The following is a 21,606-nucleotide window of genomic DNA, read 5'->3' as shown; positions in this document are numbered from 1 at the left end:
CCCCTTTTTTTATATTGGCCAACCTAGCAAAGATTTAGATGTACGTATTAAGCAATATAAGCATTCAGTCAAAACTGGACAAACATCCAATGCTATACTCATTCAAGGGAAAACTCTCAAAGGATAAATTGGACTGAAAGTTCAGTGATTGCCAGATCAAAAGATTTCTCTTCAAGAAATCTTTTGGAATCCACTATTATAAAGCTACTTCCAGCTGTAATTTTAACCTTAGCCCTGGCATGCATTAGAAAAATGTTCAAGAATGGCCTAAAAGATAAAATCACTGACTCAATTACAAATCAGTTACCTTATCAATATACATTATGTATTCGTATATTTAATATAATTTTTATTTGTAAAAATGTTCATCTTACAAAAAAAAGAGAATTATTGAGTTGTACTGTTATAACAATTTTTGGTGGTCAGTCACCTCCTTGTATAATCTTTTAATTGTCCTGTCCCTGCTTCTAAACAGTTGACCCTAATCCTTTGTACAACCTATTAAATATTTAACCCTGTATTGGTAGTTCTACTAATTCTTCAATTGTGTTGGATTCCAGGTACATATTTTTTCTTTTGTAATCCCCATCTGTCATTTATATGAGTTTTCTTTGTAAACTTATTTTTATATTTCTTCAGTCTGCTAATTAAAGGATGACACTTGAAAGGCCTCACAGCACTCCAGTGTTTCTCTTTCCTTCGTGGATATTGTCTTTATTTATATATTCATCATGTTCCATATTTTCGTGACTCAGTTATACATACATACATGCATGCATATATATATATATATATATATATATATATATATATATATATATATATATATATATATATATATATATATATATATATATATATATATATATATATATATATATATATATATATATATATATATATATATATGTGTGTGTATGTATGTAGAATCTACTGGTCACTTTTACCAGACACATATGTAATTCTAATAGCCACAATGCCCTCTTAACTTCTCGAATTCTTCACGCTTTTTTGGATATGCTTGTAACTACGAAGCCGAAAATATCCAAACGGAAGAAATTGAAGAGCCTGTGAACGCCGGTCACGGGAAGCGATCCCACATTACCATATTCACAAGGAGGTCGTGTTGCCGACCTGACCACGAGAAGGATAATAATAAATTTTTCAGATTGTGAATTCTAATTATAAACTTTGAATTTAAAAATAAATTTTTGTATTTAACATTTTTAGAAAAAGTGTTTCATTTATTGATCACCAGTGAATAGGATTGATTGTGTGTGCATGAGGCAAAGTGATAAACATGTTTTGTTCTTTTAGTTTTGCTAAAGTGAATTAAGACCAGGGAAACAGTTAAGAGTTGTTTGATGGAAGTGATGCCCTTTTACTCTAGAATATTTCTAGTTTAATTTTTGATACCTCACACATATTCTGATAAACTTAGTTTGATTTTTCAAGTAATAAATAAGTTTTTTTCTTAAGGGATCACTGTTACCTTTAGAGTACTCACTCGTAATAATTAATTTTATGAGAGTTCAGGTATCTGGCTGAAGTGAGGTATATTTTTTGAATTTTGAGATTAGTTGTGTAATAACCAGGTACTTGATATGCATCGTGACTATATATATATATATATATATATATATATATATATATATATATATATATATATATATATATATATATATATAATATACACACACACACATTCACACACACACGTATGTTAATGGGCCTGTTCCCCAGGTCAAACAGGGCCATCTTTGATTGCCTTATCTGTTTTAATAACAGAATCAATCATCTTACTTCTCTAAGATGACTGCGGTAGCGTGGCTCATCCCTGGGTCAGCAAATCCCTTCTTTGTTGTCTTCTCTCGCTAAACCTATCTTTACACAAAGGCCTACTGAAATTAAACACTGTCGTACAAAACTAGACTTTATTTGCAAATTTAACGAAAGTGATTCAGCAAAAGCTACAATCTTGAAATGGAGTGATTCACACCCCCTATCAATGGAAAACATAACTAGAGGAAATACTGTTTCACAAGCAATGCTAGTGAATAACACCCTGGTCATCAAGCAAAGTAATAAGGGCATTCTAGACCACAATATATGTTATATGGTATGTAAGAGTAAAAACACCATCCAAAATATTCATCCTCTCAGGATGAAACTCGAGAATTCCTGCTGAAAGACACATATTATATTAAAACCCGCAATGGCGTTCATTACATACAGACAAATATCTAATGGAGCATTAAATGGGAAAATTCATTATGCAGACATTGATCAGTTTCACTGCTTTCCAACCGGAGGTTTTCCCTCTAAAGTCTGGTGAAGATCTAAACGTCACTGGGCGATCTTACTTACGCTTTTCTATGGCCAAGAATAATGTATCTTCATAGTGGCATTTTCTTTAAGCACTACACCAGGCTAAAAGTACATATCAGCCACTTCAGATCGAGGCAGTCTCCCTGTGAGAGTCACTGTTCCTCTCATAAATATCCCAAGGGAGATAGCACACACACACACACACACATACTCCACCGGAACTTGGGCACTTCCAGCGGATCAGTTCAATGTTCAAAAGATCACACTTCAGTGTTCAAAAGATCACACTGTCTCTCTAATCAAATAGCTCTCCATATCCAACTGAGCAAATTTCCAAAGTCAGCACAATTATACCTGCGCCACTGCCAGGCCAGCACAGTTCTTCTAAAGTCATCCAAGACATAATAGGAGCTCGGACCACCTACTTTCTGGATGCCCTCGCCCACATACGATAACTGTCCAATCAAAAGTTCAGTAAGAGCCAACTCCAAAATCATAGGAAACTGTCTGCACTGATACGAAAATTATATGTCTCATATACACGATTGATATTCCAGTAACAGTTCATTTACAGAATGCAACACTTGAAATTTTGCATTCTTGATGGTCCAAATATTCTGGACGGCTTCCAATTGTACAAGCCCATGCTACTCTTCACATCTTGAATTCCTGGTGATCCAACTATGCTGAACGGCCTGCGACTGCACAAGCCCATGCTTTCCTTCAAGACCTGAATCCCTGGCGACCCAACCATGCTGAACGGCCTGCGACTGCACAAGCCCATGTTGAATGCAGCGCTCACGAATCCTTTGCACCAAACAGATGTCTCCCAGGAACGATGGCGATTTGTAGATGTCCTGCCCGACATCCCTCCAAAAAACCTGGATCCTCTGATGAAGGTGCAGGCATAGAAACCTGCAGGTGTACCGTAGATGGCCCCCATATCTAACTAGTATCAGCTGAGGCTCATAGAAGTCATTCATCAGGCGCTGCTGCGCAGAAGTGGTGTTTAACGTAATAAGTCGGTCATATCAGCAGTCAACCCAAAAGGGTAACTAGTCTACTCACTATGCCATACTATTACTGAACCTTAAAACCACTAAGGAAAAGGTCATATGATAAAACTGTGAAACAGTTCCAAGTTGCTAACTGGAATTTTCACAATCAATCCTCTCTCAGGTACAGTAACTTCTAAGATACTACCCATTCAAATTCTTCCCAGTAAAAAATTATCTGAGAACCCTACCAATATATCGGATTCATTAAAGGCAATTCTAAACATCTGAGAGGTAAAATATATCGTAAGGTCATAAAATGTTTACCCTGGTTAGCAAATACTGCTCAGTTCTCAGCAAATTAGCAATTGACATACTGGCAATCACTCCTATGATCATAACAACTACAATTACCAATGGTGCAGCCCTCTTACTCTAAAAGAGAACTGAAAAATCCAAACATGTAAATTTGGAAGCCATATTAAAGTCTTCCTAATCCTATCCTAAACCCTAACTGATTTACCCAAACCCATAACAGATCAGACAGATTCCGTCCGATACACTAATTAACTCCCCCACCCCAAAAAAAAATCCTAAGTAACAAAACTTTATTCTGTAACTCTATACTCAAGGATATTGCATCAGACTACTACATATCATAATATTCTCACATATTAACACACGGGCCTAACCCCACTACGAAATTAGCCCTTGTCACGACTTCCCAAAGTCACGTAAATGCGAGACTTCAGCATAAAAACAAAAACAAGAATCTCTAAGATACCCGACCTCGAAACGGGAAAGAAAAAAAAAAAAAGAAATTCATAAATGTATAAAACTCTACAGTATTTCGCACTTACTTTTAACTAATTATTGCAACACATAATAGCAAAAACTGAACTCGGACAACTTAAGATTTGTATAACTCTATGGACTAACGTCCTCCCCAGTTAAAAAACTATAAGTTACGCCCATTTACAACCCATTAAAAAACAAAGAGAGAGAAAAAAAGAAAAAGAAAGAACTATTATCATAACCACAATACAACCCAGGAATTAACCCATAAGATTCCCATCACCTTGTCTTTTTAATTTTAGATATATGTGTCAATCCAGACACGCCCGTGTTCTCATCTAGAACAATAAATGTCAAATTTAGGACCCAGCTTATAGTTCGACTGATTCCTGACATTTATTTTCACAAAAACCCTATCTCCCACAGCAACTTTAACTCTATCTGGTTTTGCATTGCTCCTATCTACCTTGTCTCGCGTTTTCACTTCAAGATTCTTAGCAAGACGGGCATATCTCTCTTTCACGGTGCAAATAAGCGCCTGATCGTTACATCACCCAATGGAATAGGCAACAAGTCGAACGCACCCCGCACTGGGTAACCAAACAGCGCCTCATTGGGAGACATTCCAGTGGTATCAATAACTATCATATTTATACTATGTTGCTACCTGTGGAATATATCGATCCCAATTTACATCATTTCCCCCAACCGTGATGCAAGGAGCTTCAATGACCTTCCTATTTGCTCGTTCACACAGGCCGTTCGCTTCTGGTTTATAGGGAATAATAGTGACCTTCCGAATGCCCCACTTCATCTGCAAGACACTCTAACGTCCTGTTCACGAATTCTCTACCATAATCTGCACAGTCATCAGAACCTCCGGAACCCCATAACGGCAAATATACCCATTAAAAAATGCGACTGCTACCTCCTCCGCTGTTTTATGCTGCAACGGAAATATCTCCACGAACCTAGTTAATTCATCAACAACCACCAACCGGTGCCCATGGCCATAACTGATTCACAGAAATTGCTCAAAAGGTCCATGTGTACTCGTGATGAGGATCTGGTAGGAATCGGGAATGATCCCAATTTACAAGAAATGACCCTTGATGGCTTACACGCATTACAAACAGAACAACTTCTCACAGTCTTCTACCTATGTGAGCATGTTTTTCCACAAGAATTGTCCCCGTACATTTTGATACGTTTTCTCAACCCCCAAATGCGGACTGCCAGACCTACTGTGAAAAATATCTATCACAGTAGGTAATAAACTTCTAGGAACAACTATTTGCGTCGTATCACCCTTATCCTCACTATATCTCAGTCTGTATCTAATTTTCCTAAATAGCAAACTACCCTATAATTCAAGCCCTGCAAAAGGCAGCTTATAACCCTTCCTAACCAATTCCCCTCTAAGAAACGCTTTTGCATCTCCCAGAATCTCGCCCTCGTCTTGCTTAGCTTCTACTGAACTAATAACCTAATCTATGCAGTCTCCAGATACATAACATACATGAGTACAGTACCGTCTGAATCAGAAAAACTTCTACTAAGGGCGTCTGCTACGACATTCTGTCTACCCTATATATACCTAAGCTTAGCATCAAAATCCCTGATTGTCAGATACCACCGAGCTCTTTTTGGGGAAAGATCCGTCTTATTGAAAAGATCAAACAGTGGCTTATGATCCGTAAGAACCTCTACTTGATTGCCTATCAGAAGCATTTTCAAATACACCAAACTCGACATTACAGCAAAGGCCTCTTTGTACACTACCGACCATACCCGTTCATTACTACCCCGTGTCTTAAACTTCCTACTGTAAAATGCAATCAGATGGATTCTTCCATCGAACTTCTGCATAAGGCATGCCCCTATACCATCATAAATAGTGTCCGTTACCAACGTGAAAGGACGTTCCAAATCAGGAATCTTCAACACTGGGGGATTCACTAAGGCATCCTTAATCTTTTGAAAAGCTACTTGCTGTCCATCTCCCCATACAAACTGCACATCATCCCTCAGGACATCTGTCAAGGGAGATGACAGAACAGAAAAACCCTTCACAAATCTACGGAAAAATCCAGCCATGCCTAAGAATGACCGAATCTGCTTTTTATTCTTGGGAGTGGCAAAATCTACGATTGCCCCAACTTTATCATCATTCACTCTAACACCCTCTTTAGAAATGACATGACCTACATATACTGTCTGCCTCCTGAGAAAATCGCACTTAGCTAATTTTATCTTCAAACCCACTAATCTAAGCCTCCTAAAAACCTCCCTAAGAACTTCTAAATATTCTTCTACTGAATCAGTGGCAACTAGGATATCATCCATGTACAAAAAGACTTCTTTCCCTAACAAGCCATGTAAAACTGTATTCATTAGTCTAGTAAACGTCATCGGGCTGCTTGTTAGGCCAAACAGCATCCGAGTGAACTCATAATGTCCCTTTGGCAAAGAGAAAGCCGTGTACTCTCGACTCTTCTTGCTAAGCAGTACTTGCAAATACCCTTGCATCATATCAACTGAGGAATAAATATCCTTGACCCCAATTTCAATAAATAAACCTGGCAAACATGCCACAAGGTAGCAATCAGGAATGGTTTTCTCATTCATTTCCCAAAGTCCACACAAACTTGGACTGAACCATCCTTCTTAGGCACTGCTAACAACGAGAAATTAAAAGGTGAAGAACAGTGCCTAACGATGCCTTCTTCCTCCCACTTATTAACCTCTTGTTCTACCTGCTCTCTAATCTTAAAAGGAATCCTATATGAAGGAACAAAGATAGGCTTAGTTTTGTCCTCCAACTGAACCTTGTGTTCTAACACATTTGTTAATACTAATTTATCCCCTTTGAGTGCGACTATGTCCACAAACTCGGCCAGAACATCTTCTACACCCCCAGCATATTCTTTATAATCAGCATTGGCTAACTGATCCCTAAAAACTTGCCTTCTAGCCTGTAAATCTGCTTCTGAAAAAATACAAAAATCCCCCACAATAGCCACTGAATTATCTTCATCGACCCAGTCAACAAAGTCGATTGCACAAGTACTCTTCTGGTAATTGCGAACTGAATCATTACAGTTTAGCAATTCCATCCAAGTATACCCTGAACTCGACACCCTATTTATAGAACACGTACACAAAACCCCCTTCAGCTTCTCGCTACATTCATTATATTCATTATATATTAAAACCTGAAATGGCGTTCACTACATACAGAAAAATGTCTAATGGAGCATTAAATGGGAAAATTCATTATGTAGACATCAATCAGTTTCACTGCTTTCCAACCGGGGGTTTTCCCTCTAAAGTCTGGAAAAGATCTAAACGTCACTGGGCGATCTTACTTACTTTTTTCTATGGCCATGAATAATGTATCTTCATAGTGGCATTTTCTTTAAACACTATACCAGGCTAAAAGCACATATCAGCCACTTCAGATCGGGGTAGTCTCCCTGTGAGAGTCACTGTTCCTCTCATAAATATCCCATGGGAGATCGCACACACACACACGCACATACCCCACCGGAATTTGGGCACTTCCGGCGGATCGCTTCAGTGTTCGAAAGATCACGCTGTCTCTCTGATCAAATAGCTCTCTGTATCCAACTGAGCAAATTTCCAAAGTCAGCACAATTGCACCTGCGCCACTGCCTCAGGCCAGCATATAGTTCTTCTAAAGCCATCCAAGACATACACACACACACACACACACACACACACACATATATATATATATATATATATATATATATATATATATATATATATCCCATATATATATATATATATATATATATATATATATATATAAACAACACACACACACACACACACACAAGAGAGCAGTGCAAAGAACATGAAGTAATTATGGTTATTGGTGACCTAAATGCGGTGGGACAAGGAAGAGCAGCGGATATTGTTGGGCCTTTTGGATTAGGTAGAAGAAATGAGAGAGGAAACAGATTTGTAGACTGGTGCTTAGAGAGAGAACAGATTATATCAAACACCTGGTTTAAGCACCACCCAAAGACATCTCTGGACATGGAAAAGCCCTGGCGACAGAGTTAGAAACCAAATAGACTTTCTAACCATCAATAAAAGATTTAGGAACTCTGTCAAGCAAGTGAAAACCTACCCAGGAGCCGATTGTAATAGTGACCATGTACCAGTTGTAGCAACAGTGATGGTGAAGTTGAAAAATCAGAGGAAGAGTACACCTAAATTAAAGAGGCAACTGAAATTAATGAAAACAGAGGAAATGAAGAACCAATATAATATAATTGTAAGAAATAGATATGACCAGCTTAAGGAGGAAGGCCCAGTGCTCCAACATCCTCAGCAAAAGTGGCAAAATATGGAAAATGCAATAAGTGAAGGTAATGAAATAATACCAACAACAGAAAGGAGAGCTCGGAGAGAATGGATGACAGAAGATATCTTGATAATGATGGATGAAAGAAGGCAACAGAAGGGTAAAAATGAAGATAGATATAGAGCTCTGGATAGAACTATTAAGAGGGAATGCACAAGGGCAAAGGAAAAATGGATGGATGAGATTTGTGAGGAGGTAGAAGATTTGGATAAAAGGGATGAACGGAGAAAGTATGATAAGGTGAAAGAAATTACTTTAAAAAGAAGAGAAGTATCAGCACTGGTATCAAAAAGCGGATGGAACCATAGTAATGGAGTCAAAAGAAATATTGGAAAGGTGGACGGAATATATTGGAGAATTGTTTGATGATGATAGAATAGAACATCTAGACTTCAATGACAACGGAGAGGACCAAGTATAATCAGATCAGAGATAGAGGCATCTTTAAAACAAATGAAAAGCGATAAAGCAACAGGTGATGATAGAATAGCAGCAGAGATGTTAATAGCTCTGGGAGAATACATCACTGATATATTAATGGAAATAGTGGAAGGAATATATGAAGATGGAGAGCCTGCAACACAGATGTACAAATCAACATTTATCACAATGCCAAAAATACCAGGAACACTTGAGTGCAATAAACACCGGACTATCAGTATCATGAGTCACATCACAAAAATAATATTAAGGATTGTTTTGAATAGAATAAGAAATAAGATACTCCCAGAGATTGGCAATGAATAGTGTGGTTTTATGAGAGATAAAGGGACAAGAAATGCAATTTTTATTTTGAGAATGTTGATGGAGAGAGCAACAGAAGTGAAAAAGATCTATATGTTTGTTTTGTTGACTATGAAAAGGCTTTTGATCAAGTTAGACATGTAGACCTTATAAGGATATTGGAACAGATAAATATTGATGGGAAAGATCTAAGATTGATAAAGAATTTATATTGGAATCAAGAGGCATCAGTGAAAGTAGAAAATGACGAATCAGAGACGCGGCACATCAAGAGAGGTGTAAGATAGGGTTGTGTGTTATCACCTGATCTCTTCAATTTATATAGTGAAATGATAATGAGAGATCTCAGAGATATGGAAGGAATTAAGGTTGGAGGAGTCAATATTAATAATATCAGATATGCTGATGATACAGCACTTGTTGCAGACTCTCATGATAAACTTCAAGCTTTAGTCAGTACTTTACACCAGTCAAGCAGAGAAAGAGGTCTGTCAATAAATATTAAGAAAACAGAAGTTATGGTTATCTCCAAAGACGAATTCCCCCCAAGAACAGATATAAGAATTAATGCTGAAACAGTTAAACAAACCGATAGTTTTAATTATTTAGGATGCACTGTCACAAGTGATGGAAAATGCAAAAAAGAGATCAGGAAGAGAATATCCATGGCAAAAGATGCATTTGGTAAGATAAAGAAATTAGTCACCAACTCAAAAATATCGATGAATCTTAGGAGGAGATTTGTGGAATGTTTTGTTTGGTCTGTATTGTTGTATGGCTGTGAAACTTGGACCTTGAGGAAGGCAGACGAGGAGAGGTTGCAGGCTGCAGAAATGTGGTTTTGGAGAAGGATGCTGAAAATATCATGCATCAGTGAGAGGTAGACAAATGTGGTTTGTGGGTCACATAGTGAGAAGACAAGAACTAGAACATCTCTCTCTCACTAGTAAAATCAAAGGAAGTCGGCCGAGAGGAAGGCCTAGACAAAAATATATGGATGGATTGGTGAGAATAACTGGAGGAAGAATGTCTGCAGCTCAGTTGCTGCAGAGAGCCGAAATAGAGAGGAGTGGCGAGCCATGATTGCCGACGTCCTATGGGGATATGGCACCTGGATGATGATGATGATATATATATATATATATATATATATATATATATATATATATATATACTAAATATATATATATATATATATTACTAAAAGGACCTCATTCAAACTGGATGGTATCTGTTGGAGTATTTATTCAGAAAAAGTTACAAGCTTTCTTGGACAAACAGTCCACATTCTCAAGTATCCGTACAGTGAACAGACGCGTAGTCCAGCTGTATTTATATCTATGTGCTGGGTACTTTAATCCTATAATCAGTAATTCTACTAATGCACAGAACAATTATGTATGTGATAGTTAGTATATATATATATAGGGGAGTCACTTTTTGGAGGAGGTCTTGTCTGAGGTCCTCTTGATGGATCTTGCAGAGAAACGCACCTTGGAGCAGGGCCTCGAGAAACTGTGTCTGCCCCCCTAAAAGGGCTGCTGCTGCAGAGGAGAGACAGATTTAGCAGAAAAAGCAGAAAGATCCTTGGGGCGCTTCAGTGATTGTGCAAGCAGGTCTTGGGTCAATTTTTTCTGCAAATCAGTGGCAATCTCCTTAACCACCAATTGAGGGAACAAATATTGTTTGTCCAAGGGAGAAAACAAAAGTGCTGACTTCTGGATAGACGTCACTCCTTCCGTGGTGAAGAAGCACCACAAATCCCTCTTCTTCAGCACTCCAATGGCAAAAAGACCTACTAATTCAGAGGAGCCATCCCTAACTGCTTTATCCACACAGGATAACACACCCAGCCAATCCGCTGACAAGTTGGTCGCCTAAAACGTCACAATCTTCAATAATATTTTACTAGGAAGCGCTCTTATTGACCAGTCCAGAAAGCTAAAACACTTCCAGGACTTTGAACAAGTGCTTCACAAGGTGGTCAAACTCCAATGAAGCGAAGAAAACCTTAGCCGAAGAAAATGCCAAACGTCAAGCTGAGTCTATCAGACCTGAGAAGTCACCTTGGAAAGAGGCAGCACCTCCCAAGGATGGAGCTTCTTTCGAGTAGGATAGATATCTCCTGGCCATCAGCCTTGCAGGGAGAAAGGCAAAAGCAGCCTTCCCTTGCTCCCTCTTCACGGACAACCAATCCTCTACCTCCTTGGGCGCCTTCCTTGTGGATGAAGAGAGAACCATCTTAGGTAGGCGCAAACTAGAATCAGTCTGGTTTCTCATCAGAAACGTGAAAGCGGGTAACACTAGAGCAGCTGGATGGAAGTGACGGGAAGGCTGCCAAAAAATACCTCACCAGGGAAGCATAAGCTGTAAGAGGGGGTTCTTGTACTAATATTTCCTCTGCTGAAGAAACAGAAGACAATGAAAGGTCTTGAGAAGGTTTATGCAAAGCAGGAGCCTTATGAAGTAGGCCCAGTACATCTTCTAACTGCTTCTTAATATGAGCGAAAGAAGGATCTTCAGGCACGAGAGCGGGTGAAGACGAAGGTAGGCACTCAGCAGACGTCGGGCAGTCGGTTGGTGCTGGGCATCCAGATGGTGCTGAGCACTTAGAAGTTGGCACTGAGCTGGCTCGAGGTGGGCGCCCGGGGGAGCAAGGCAGGCGCTCTGGAGTCTGAGACAGGCGCTTGGGAGTTCGAGACGAGCGCTTGGAGACTGGAGGGCACTCTGGCGAACAATCTGGTCACTCATGTGGGCGCCCAGAAGAAGAAGAGCGTTTCTTAGAAGAGTGCTTAAGAGCTGAGTACTGACATTCTGCATGAGAAAGCTAGGGTGAATGGCGAACGGGACTACGCCACGTACTGCAACCTGGTTGCAGGCTAGCAGAAGGGTCAATGGCAAGCTTCGGTGAAATGGGAGAGGCCTATCTACCATGACATCTCTTTAAGGGATGTGATTCTGCCGGGTAGTGCCAAAAAAGCCTCTTATTTGGTCTGGAGTCACTATCGAAGTCAGACGATAACTGGTGGGTGCTCTAGGTGACGCCTTTCCAGCGGCTGTCAGAACCACGAACCACCGAATCAGATTAGGGGGCGACTGCCTGTGGGCAGACCCCGCTGACCTCCTTTGGACCTCCAGTATTTCTACAGCAAGGATCAGGGGAGTGTGACAGTGACCTTTGTCTGGGAGCATCAGCGGGACGGACATCCACCTCCTCCACTGGCACTGACACTGGCACCAACACTGGCACTTTCTGGCACCTACACTGGCACTTGCACTGGAATTTTCTGGCACTGACACTGGCACTTGCTTAATACTTTGCCCATGAGGACCTTAATTGATTCACCCAACTTTGATACAGTATTAACTACAAGATCGAATTTGCAATCAAACTTACTCTCAAGGCTGGCTAGGCACTGGGTTTGGAAGCATGGGAGCCAGGAACAGGAGTTGATGGAAAAATATTAGGAGGACTAAGGATGGGGGATAAAACAAGGGCAGGAGGAGAAGGAATATTACGGTCAGTGAGTTGAATGTTAGTGACAGGTTTTATACTCTGAGCCCTACTTTCGGCTCTGACAGCTGCCTTCCTCTCCTATCTCTAATTCATTCAAATGAGACCTAAGAACCTTCCATTTCTTCCCATCCCATCCATCACATTCAGCACAAGTGAGTTATATTGAACACTCTTGTCCTCTACATTTTGCAGAGATTGTATGACCATCAAAGATTACTTTGGTCATCAGAGTCTTGCAACCCTCCCTGCAGTATCTAATACTTGATGAACTAGAATCAGACATCATGAAAAAGAAATTGCAGTAAATCAACTAAACTGAGCTGAAAAACTACCAAAACAATCAATACTTCACCAAATCCTTGGTGAATATGAAGAAAAAACCTCAAATTCAACCACCAAAACATTCGATGTTGATGTCAAAGCCAGCAGAAAAGAAGTGACTATCTCTGTTTTGTTGTGCCTACTGTTCCCTGACAGAGGGCAGGGTAGTTACCTACATTACAAACAAACGAATCGCTAGTGCAAACTTCAAATTTTTAATTGCCGCACGAGTAGAAAAATATAGCTATGTAATTACTTGGTAAGTTACATATATGAAAAGAAGGGGTTACATTTTTCAAAGTGTTTTTACGCAGTATACTTTGTTACAAATATGGGGAAAAGGTAGATAATTGCCTTTTGCATAAAGTTTTCAGTTTAAAGTGTGATGATTGTTGTTTATAAGCATACAGAGTGTTCAGTTATGTAGTGTAGTATTGACAAGGGTAGGTGAGGAAGGGTATGTAGTTGCCCTTGAACACTGCTAGATTTTTTTGTTGCTCTTACCTGTATTTCGGCATTATCTGATGGGCCCTGGGCTCTATTAATCTGGATAACTGAAGGATCAGTTTAGAAAAAATATTTTTATAAATTTCTTATGTTTCATACAAACTATATAGAATACAGTATGCCTAGAGCTGGTGCATGGCAGTGAGTTTACCATACAAAATATAGGTAATGTACTGTACTAATTATTTGTAATAACAGCGATTCGCAATATGAGTAACAATGAATCATTTCTCTGTCTTGGATAAGACTCATTCTCTATGACCAAGAGGTATATTCTTTTAGTAAAGTTTGAGTTATTAATCTTGAAAACCTTTAACTTGGTTTTCAAAGGATAAAGAACAGGGATTTGAAAGATAATACTGTATGACAGTCATATAGATCTATAAAAAATAGTTTCAGCCTTTGAGAAAATGCCTTTAATTAGTTGCCAACTATTATATCATATGCAAACCTATTATTCCATCTGTGAGTCATCAAAGTAATTTGTAGCAAAGAGGTGAGTAAGGGTTAGCGTCTACAAACTTATAAATTTATTCAGACAACAAACAGACAGGTCAATAACTCTTGCGAGCGGAAATGTAGTGCCTGACACCAGGCAAATGAAAACAGAGGTCACCACACAATCATTTGTGTTTGTTGACAGATGAATATATGCACATAAATTGATATACAAGGTATGACTGACACTATGGAACATATGGCTGAAATGCTGACATTGTAATGCATACGGTAACAATAATACATTTGATATGTGATACGTAATGTGAAAGGTCAGTTTCTGGAAGGTAAGCTGGTTTTAGGCGATCAATAGATACCCACGTCGTCCTGCCATCTACTGTCATCTGGCAGGCCTTGTGTCATCTCTGGATGATACGGTATGGTCCCGAGTAGGCTGGGGAGAGAGGGGGCTCTGTGTGTGTCTGTTCAAATGAAAGCATATTTTGCATTCTACAGCTCGCTGGGGACGTACACTTCTCTGGTCACGTGGTAGGTCGTCTTGGCTGGCATTATCCTTTCTACTACTTTTTGGGTGTTGGATGGGGATGTTGGGCTTGTTTGATCTTGAAAAACATCTGCTGGCAATTTTAGCGCTTGGCCATATAGGACCCTGCTAGAGATGCGTTGAATGCTGCGTGCAATGTTGTTCTTAGGCCCAGTAAGACCCACAGTAACTCCTTTCTCCAGCTTTCTCCTTGACATCTGGCGATGAGTGATGCTTTCAACAACCAGTGTAGCCTTTTGATGATACTGTTAGCTTTTGGACTGCAGGCCGTCGTGTGTGTTATCTTTGCCCCCAAACTGTCTGAGAGGGAATTCCACAGGGTGGATGTGAAGTTGGCTTCCCTGTCACTTGTGGTGATCTGCGGGACTCCGTGCCTGCTGACCCATCTGATGAGGGCTTTCGCACAGCGTTCTGCCGTCTGTTGCCGTATCGGTACTGCTTCAGGCCACCTGGTATTTCTGTCAATGAGGAGGGTAGGGGTCCCACTATGTTGACATGGATGTGGGAGAGTTGGTAGAGTGTCGTTTCGAACTCTCCTATTCTGCTCTCTACTTGTCTTGTTATTTTTTAAGCCTGGCACGGGATGCATTCCCTTGCCCAGTTTTTTATGTCCTTTTCCATTCCCCACCAGATGTACTGCTCTGCTATGATTTGGGCGGTTGGCCAGCCTGGATGGGTGGGACAGGTTGTGGGCGAGTGTGGAGGCTTTTCTTCTGAGGCCCTCTGGCAGGCAGGGGCGAGGGCATCTGGTACTCGTCTCGCAGGTAATGGTCGTCTCTCCACTGTTGATTGACAGGGTGCTCCATGTAAGGGCAGGGTTGTCCCGTCGCAGTCGCTGTAGGTCCGCGTCGTCTCTTTGTGCTTCTGCTATTTCGGGATAGGCTATCCAGAGCTGGATGGTGTTAATGCAGTTTCTTGATAGTGCATCTGCCACAGTGTTTGCGGAACCCTTCAAATATTTGATGGTGCAGGAGTGTTCAGCTATTGCTGACAGGTGCGTTGTTGCCATGCTGACCATGCATCTACTGACTTTGTGAAGGCATGCACCAACGGTTGATGGTCTGTTTGCACAACAAACCGTCGTCCCTCAAGCATGTGGTGGAAGTGGCGGACGGCTTTGTAGACTGCTAGAAGCTCCATGTCGAAAGTGGAGTATTTCTGTTCTGCTGTCATTAGCTTCTTGCTGAAGAATGCCAGAGGATGACAACCATCATCTGTGTCCTGCTCTAGTACAGCACCCACCGCTGTGTTACTTGTGTCTGTTGTCAATGTGGGGGACCTATGTGGTAGAGGAAAAATTAATGTGGTTGCAAAGGTTAACACTTGTTTTGCTAAAAGAAATGCATTACTGTATCTTGATTTTCTGACCAATTTAACTGTTTTTGTTTTAGCAATGTTAGAGATGAATCTATGGTAATAGTTGATTAGTTCTGAAATTCTTGCACTGCTTTAAATTGTTTTGGTTTTGGGAAGCCAGTGGTTGCTTTTACTTTTTCTGGTAAGGGTTTAATTCCCTCTGGGCTTAATTGATGTCCCAGGAATTCCACCGTTTTCTTTGCCCATTCACATTTGTCTTCTCTTACTACTAGTCTGTTTTATTTTAATATCCGTAGTATTTTTTTGACATCTTTAAGATGCTGCTTGAAGTTGGGGCTAAATATGAGGATATCGTCAACGTAGACCACGCAGAATGGAAGGTTGCCAAGCAGTTCGTCCAAAAGTCTTTGGAAGGTTGCCCCTGCATTGGGAATGCCGAAACAGCTGTACTGTTGTTGAATGTGTAGGTGCCGAAGGGGGTGATGATCATGGTTTTCTCTATATCTTCCTTCACTACTGAAACTTGGAAGTATCCCTTTAGCAGATCTATTTTGGTGGAGATCTTGGCTCTGTTCATCTGGTTGGTTATGTCTGCTATGTTCAGCAACAAGGGCTTTTTGGCATATTCCCATGCTCTTCATCTCCTTGAACACTTGTTTGGGGTAGGTGAGCTTCTTGGAGGCTAAACATCTGAAATGTGAGTGGATCAGGGGGCCCTCAGTTTCTATATGGTGCTGGACATTGTGTTCTGCTGGTTTGGTTAAGTCGTGCTGCAGGTCATTTTTGAAGACTTCTTGGTAGTCTTGTAGAAGTTGTCGTATTTCTGGTGGTGGGGCAGTTTCTGCAATAGGGCATATTTGTAGTCTCTGCTGCTGCAGTGATAGTGTGATGGCAGTTCGTTTGTGTGGCTGTTGACGAGATGATGTCGGAGTTGTTTTCGGGGTCAGTTGTTTTGATGCTACATCCACTAGCAGGTTGTTTGCTGTTAGGAAGTCTGCTCCTAACAGTGCTATTGTCACATTTGCCATGATGAAGGTCCAACTGTAATATTTTCCATTGAATGGCACGTTTGTATCCCACCTCCCGTACATCTTGAGTGGTGCTCTGCTGGCGATGCATATGTGGAGGTTGGTAGGAGGAGCAGGGTTGAGTCGTTCATTTGGACTGGCTGTCACAAATGACCTGCATTCTCTGGTGTCGACAAGGAATTCTGTGTCACAAGTGGAACCTCTACATTTGTACCTGGAAGAAAGACAGCGATGGGCAGGCACAGTTTCTCTTATGAGGCAACTGGTCTGCTCACCGCTGACGTTTAGTTGGATGGGTCACAGGTGTGACCCTTTTGCATGTTTTTTTAAAACAGACAGCCTTTTGTCACATTTGCGGGCTTTCTTCCAGAATCTCCAGTGGAAGTAGTACATCCCTCTGGTGGCTTGTCTTTCTTCTGTCTGGTCTTTCCCTTGATGAATTGGATGGGGGTGGCTGGTCCTTCTGGGTTGCTTTTAGATTCCTTGTCGGTTGACTGCTGGGCCTGTCATGGTACTGCTGCTGCTGTTGGTGGTTGTTTGAGCTCCACCATCTTGTGGGCCATGTGTGTAAGAGCCTGATGTCGTCTCTTCCAAACACATGTGTGTGTTTGTCATCCATCAGAGGGGACAAGACAGAACAAGAGCATCTCATTTTCTTTCTCTGATGGAACGTGACTTCAACCATACAATATTTCCGTCTCTTCCTCCCTAACCATTGTTGTCTCGATTTATGTACAATCACCACTACTTGCATTGCCATGCAAGCATTCTAATCATGTACTCATAATGTTCCACCGAAACTTCTGTATCAACTGCATGCATGTTTCTGTTTGTGAAGACGCCAAATGTCTCACCATTTCACATATATTATGCTACTGCATTGTATTCATTAATCTGTCTCGAATCTCATGCAATTGGCCATATGTAGAATTTCCTGGCCTTTCCATTGATGTATGTTTTAACAATGTACGTTTATTATGTCTATCAATATCGCCATCTGTTTGTCTGCCGATAAACACAGATGTCTGAATCTTTACCTCTGTTTGGTTTTGTCTGTGTGTAGACGCTACTTTTCCGCTTGCACGGGCCAATAACAACATCAAAGATTCCGTACATTCATTCAGTAAGGAACAACCAATAAACCAGTCAACACCCAGCCAGTATGCCACTCAATTCCGTCCTTACATGTGCAATGTGTCAACCAACTTCAGGAGTTCCTTGACTGGTAAGGTGGAGGCATTGGGCATGGCCGCCACTGTTTGGCGGGGTAATCGTGTGAGGAGTACTTCTCTCAGAAGGTCTACGGATGACTCAGGTTGGCCGTCTGTGGCAAGTAGTGTGATGAGCCGCCGCAACTGTTTGTAGACGTGCGATGGCCACTTGTCTCCTATGGGTGCCCCACGTAGTTGAGGAATTTCTTGGCTCTTATGGTGGGTGGTATGCTGAATGATGAATTCAGCTGGTCCTTCAGCAATTCGTAGGAGACAGGGGTCTGAAGCTCTGCAAGTCATCCTGCAATTTGCTCAAAGACGTCGTCTGGCAGGAATTCGAGGACGACATCTGCTACATCTGTTGAAGAGGTGATTTTCTTCGACTGGAAGATTGTTCCTGCCCTGAAGAACCAAGCCTCTGAGTTGTGGGGCGTGAATGGATGTGGACGTATGGCAGGGGCGGTGATGGTCTCGCTGGAGAGGCTGGCATCGTTGGGGTTGGCTGGGTCAGTCATCACTGTGGTCACCAATGTGGCGAAGGCATGGGTAAGAGTCAGCGTCTACAAACTTACTAATTTATTCAGACAACAAACAGACAGGATAATAACTCTTGCGAGTGGTAATGTGGTGCCTGACTGTAGTGTCTGTAAAAAAAAACCCATTTTCTTTAATGCACTATGTACCTTAACTCTTGGGGCATTCTCCCTTAACTTTGGGAACATTCTATGTTTTGAATGTATTGCGCGAGAAGCAGAGAAGAGCGCCATGTGTTTGGTTGTTGATACCATGTCGGAACAGTAAAGGAAATAAAGTTGTTGCTGCTAAGATGCTGCTGTTATTACGCCATCCTCCACACATAAAGGCTATTACAAATGGCGACAAGGATAACCTGTGAAGAGACGTCTGCAACAAACTTATGAGGTGTCAAGAGCCTGTTCATCCAGAAACCTGGTTTGTGTTGGAGCCGCCAAGTTTGCATAGAGTCAAGGCTAGACTACGGTAGCCTTAGTTAGCCTACCCTACACCCCGCTACAGTTAACGCCCTTACCAGCATTTTTCCCTGAGGAGTCTGCAAATGTTTCCCAGAAGTGGGCAGACTGGAAGGAGTCTTTTTCATACTATATACAAGGTAGTGATATAACAGAAGATGCCCAGAAAAAAGCTATATTGCTTCACCAAGTAGGTATGGAAGTACAGCGTACTTTTAGAACATTAACTGTTGCTGGTGATACTTTTGATGATGCAGTTGCAGCTTTGGATAACCATTTTATGCCTAAGAAGAATGTTGCATATGAGAGGCATGTTTTCAGGCAAGCTTGCCAAGGTCCATCCGAAAGTATGGATGCTTGCTTAACTAGGTTACGAAATTTGATTAAGTCCTGTGAGTACCCTGCAGCTGAGGTCAATTTTAATTTAAGGGATCAGATCAAGAGAAGTGTTTTTCTAAGAAACTAAGAGTATGGTTTTTAAGGGAAAGAAACCTAACTTTAGATAATATTGTGGAGATGGCAAGAGCTCATGAAATGGCTGAGAGCCAGGCTAGGCAAATCGAAGAGGATTCTGTTAGGCCTAGGCCAGATAATCTTAAAGTGAATAAATTACGTTATCAAGCCCATGTTAATGGTACATTTCAAGGAAAAAGAGGAGGAAGCGCAGGAAATTTTGTGTATTCTAATAGGCTGAGAAATGGTAAGCCTAACTTTAGTGTAAATCAAAATTGTTGGCGATGTGGTCTGCAAGGTCATTGGCATAATGACTGTGTTGTTGCCAGGGATAAGGCATGCTGAAGGTGTGGTAAGATTGGACATTTTGCCCGTGTTTGCCGGTCCAACCTCAGTAGTGTTTCTCATACAAATTATGAGTCAGATCATAAGCCTAAAGCGTCAGTGTCACAACCTGGAATGAAAAAGTCCAGGGGAAGAAGTGGTAGTTCTGGATATTATTCCAGAGGCCCCAGAGGTCATTCTGGGCCAAACCAGCATGTCAATGTTGTTAAAGATTCTCAGAGTGAAACTTTTTATGATTATGATGATGATGATCACTATGAGGATCATTATTTGTTTAATGTCAGAGGCATTTGTGAAACATCCACTTCATTTAATTTTAATGTTAGTAATGTGCCAATTAAATTTATGATTGATTCAGGTGCTACTTGTAATGTTATTACTGAAAGTGATTTTGAGATGTTGAGTAAGTATGTATGTTTAAGAAACTGTAATAAGAATCTGTATCCTTATGGTGTCACAACTCCATTAAAGGTAAGAGGAGAATTCAGCAGTAGCCTAAGATTGAATCTCCATCTGGGAGAGTTTGTGTGGAGGCAGATTTTATTGTGGTAAAGAAAAATTATGTCATTGATGTTAATTTACTTGGAAAAAATACTGCCATAGCACTAAATATGTTAAGGATTGGTGAGGATGTTAATGCAATAAATACTAGTACTGCATGTGATAAGTATTCCAGTTTGAAAGTTAAATATGAAACTTGCTTTTCAGGTCTGGGTAAGTTGACTGATTTTTCAGTGAAGTTACATGTTAACCCTAATGTGAAACCTGTGGCACAACCTATGAGAAGAATTCCTTTTAATATTAGGGGGCAAGTGGAAAAAACACTCGATGATTTGTTGGGATTGGATATCATTGAGCCAGTACAGGGACCTACTGAATGGGTATCAGCTCCTGTATTCGTCCCAAAGCCTGGGAATAGTAAGGAATTGCGACTCTGTGTTGATATGAGAAGACTCAATGAGGCTATTTTGAGAACTAGACATCCAATTCCTACTATTGATGAATTGTTGATTGATATGAATGGTGCTGTTGTTTTTTCTAAACTTGATTTGAAGTGGGGTTTTCATCAAATTGAGTTAGACCCTGAGAGTAGATATTTAACCACTTTTGTAACTCACAAAGGTTTGTTTAGGTACAAACGGTTGTTGTTTGGAGTTAACTGTGCTCCTGAGGTTTATCAACATATTTTACAACAAGTATTACATGATTGTGAAGGAGTCAAAGTGCTAGCAGATGACATAATTGTGTATGGTACTTATGTCAAAGAACATGATAAAAGGCTGGAAAAGGTACTGGCAACATTGTGTAGTAGAAATCTAACTCTGAATCCAGATAAATGTAAATTTGGTATGGAAAAACTAGTATTTATGGGTCATGTTTTATCAAAGAGAGGCATTGAACCTACTGATAACAAAGTCAGAGCTGTAATCGAGGCTAAGAAGCCTAAAAATGTAAACGAAGTTAGGAGTTTCCTTGGTCTTGTAAATTACTGTGGAAGGTTTATAAATAATCTGTCTACTGTTGAAGAACCATTGAGAAGGTTAACTAGGAAGAATGTAATTTGGCATTGGGGAAGTGAACAGGAACATTCATTCAGGGAATTAAAAAGGAGACTTACTTCTTCTGAGAGCATGGCTTATTTTAATCCAGTATTACC

General features: G+C 40.6%; 1 protein-coding gene across 6 annotated transcripts in view; it reads right to left on the bottom strand.

Annotated features, from left to right (window-relative positions):
• LOC136841016 (lysophosphatidylserine lipase ABHD12-like) overlaps window positions 1-21,606 on the bottom strand; it is a 640,887-nt gene that overhangs the window by 166,617 nt on the left and 452,664 nt on the right. The window contains exon 7 of one of the 6 annotated variants that reach the window (XM_067108059.1): window positions 15,454-15,885. The exons of the other annotated variants lie outside the window; for them this stretch is intronic. Coding sequence (XP_066964160.1) covers window positions 15,588-15,885 — 298 coding nt within the window. The 3' untranslated portion in view covers window positions 15,454-15,587. Of the gene's footprint in view, window positions 1-15,453; window positions 15,886-21,606 lie in introns of those variants that run through there. 6 annotated transcript variants of the gene reach the window in all.

Source organism: Macrobrachium rosenbergii, chromosome 8 (assembly GCF_040412425.1).
Source record: "Macrobrachium rosenbergii isolate ZJJX-2024 chromosome 8, ASM4041242v1, whole genome shotgun sequence".
NCBI classification, from domain to species: domain Eukaryota; kingdom Metazoa; phylum Arthropoda; class Malacostraca; order Decapoda; family Palaemonidae; genus Macrobrachium; species Macrobrachium rosenbergii.
Note: the sequence above shows the minus strand (reverse complement) of the source record. Positions and strands in the feature narration are given on the sequence as shown.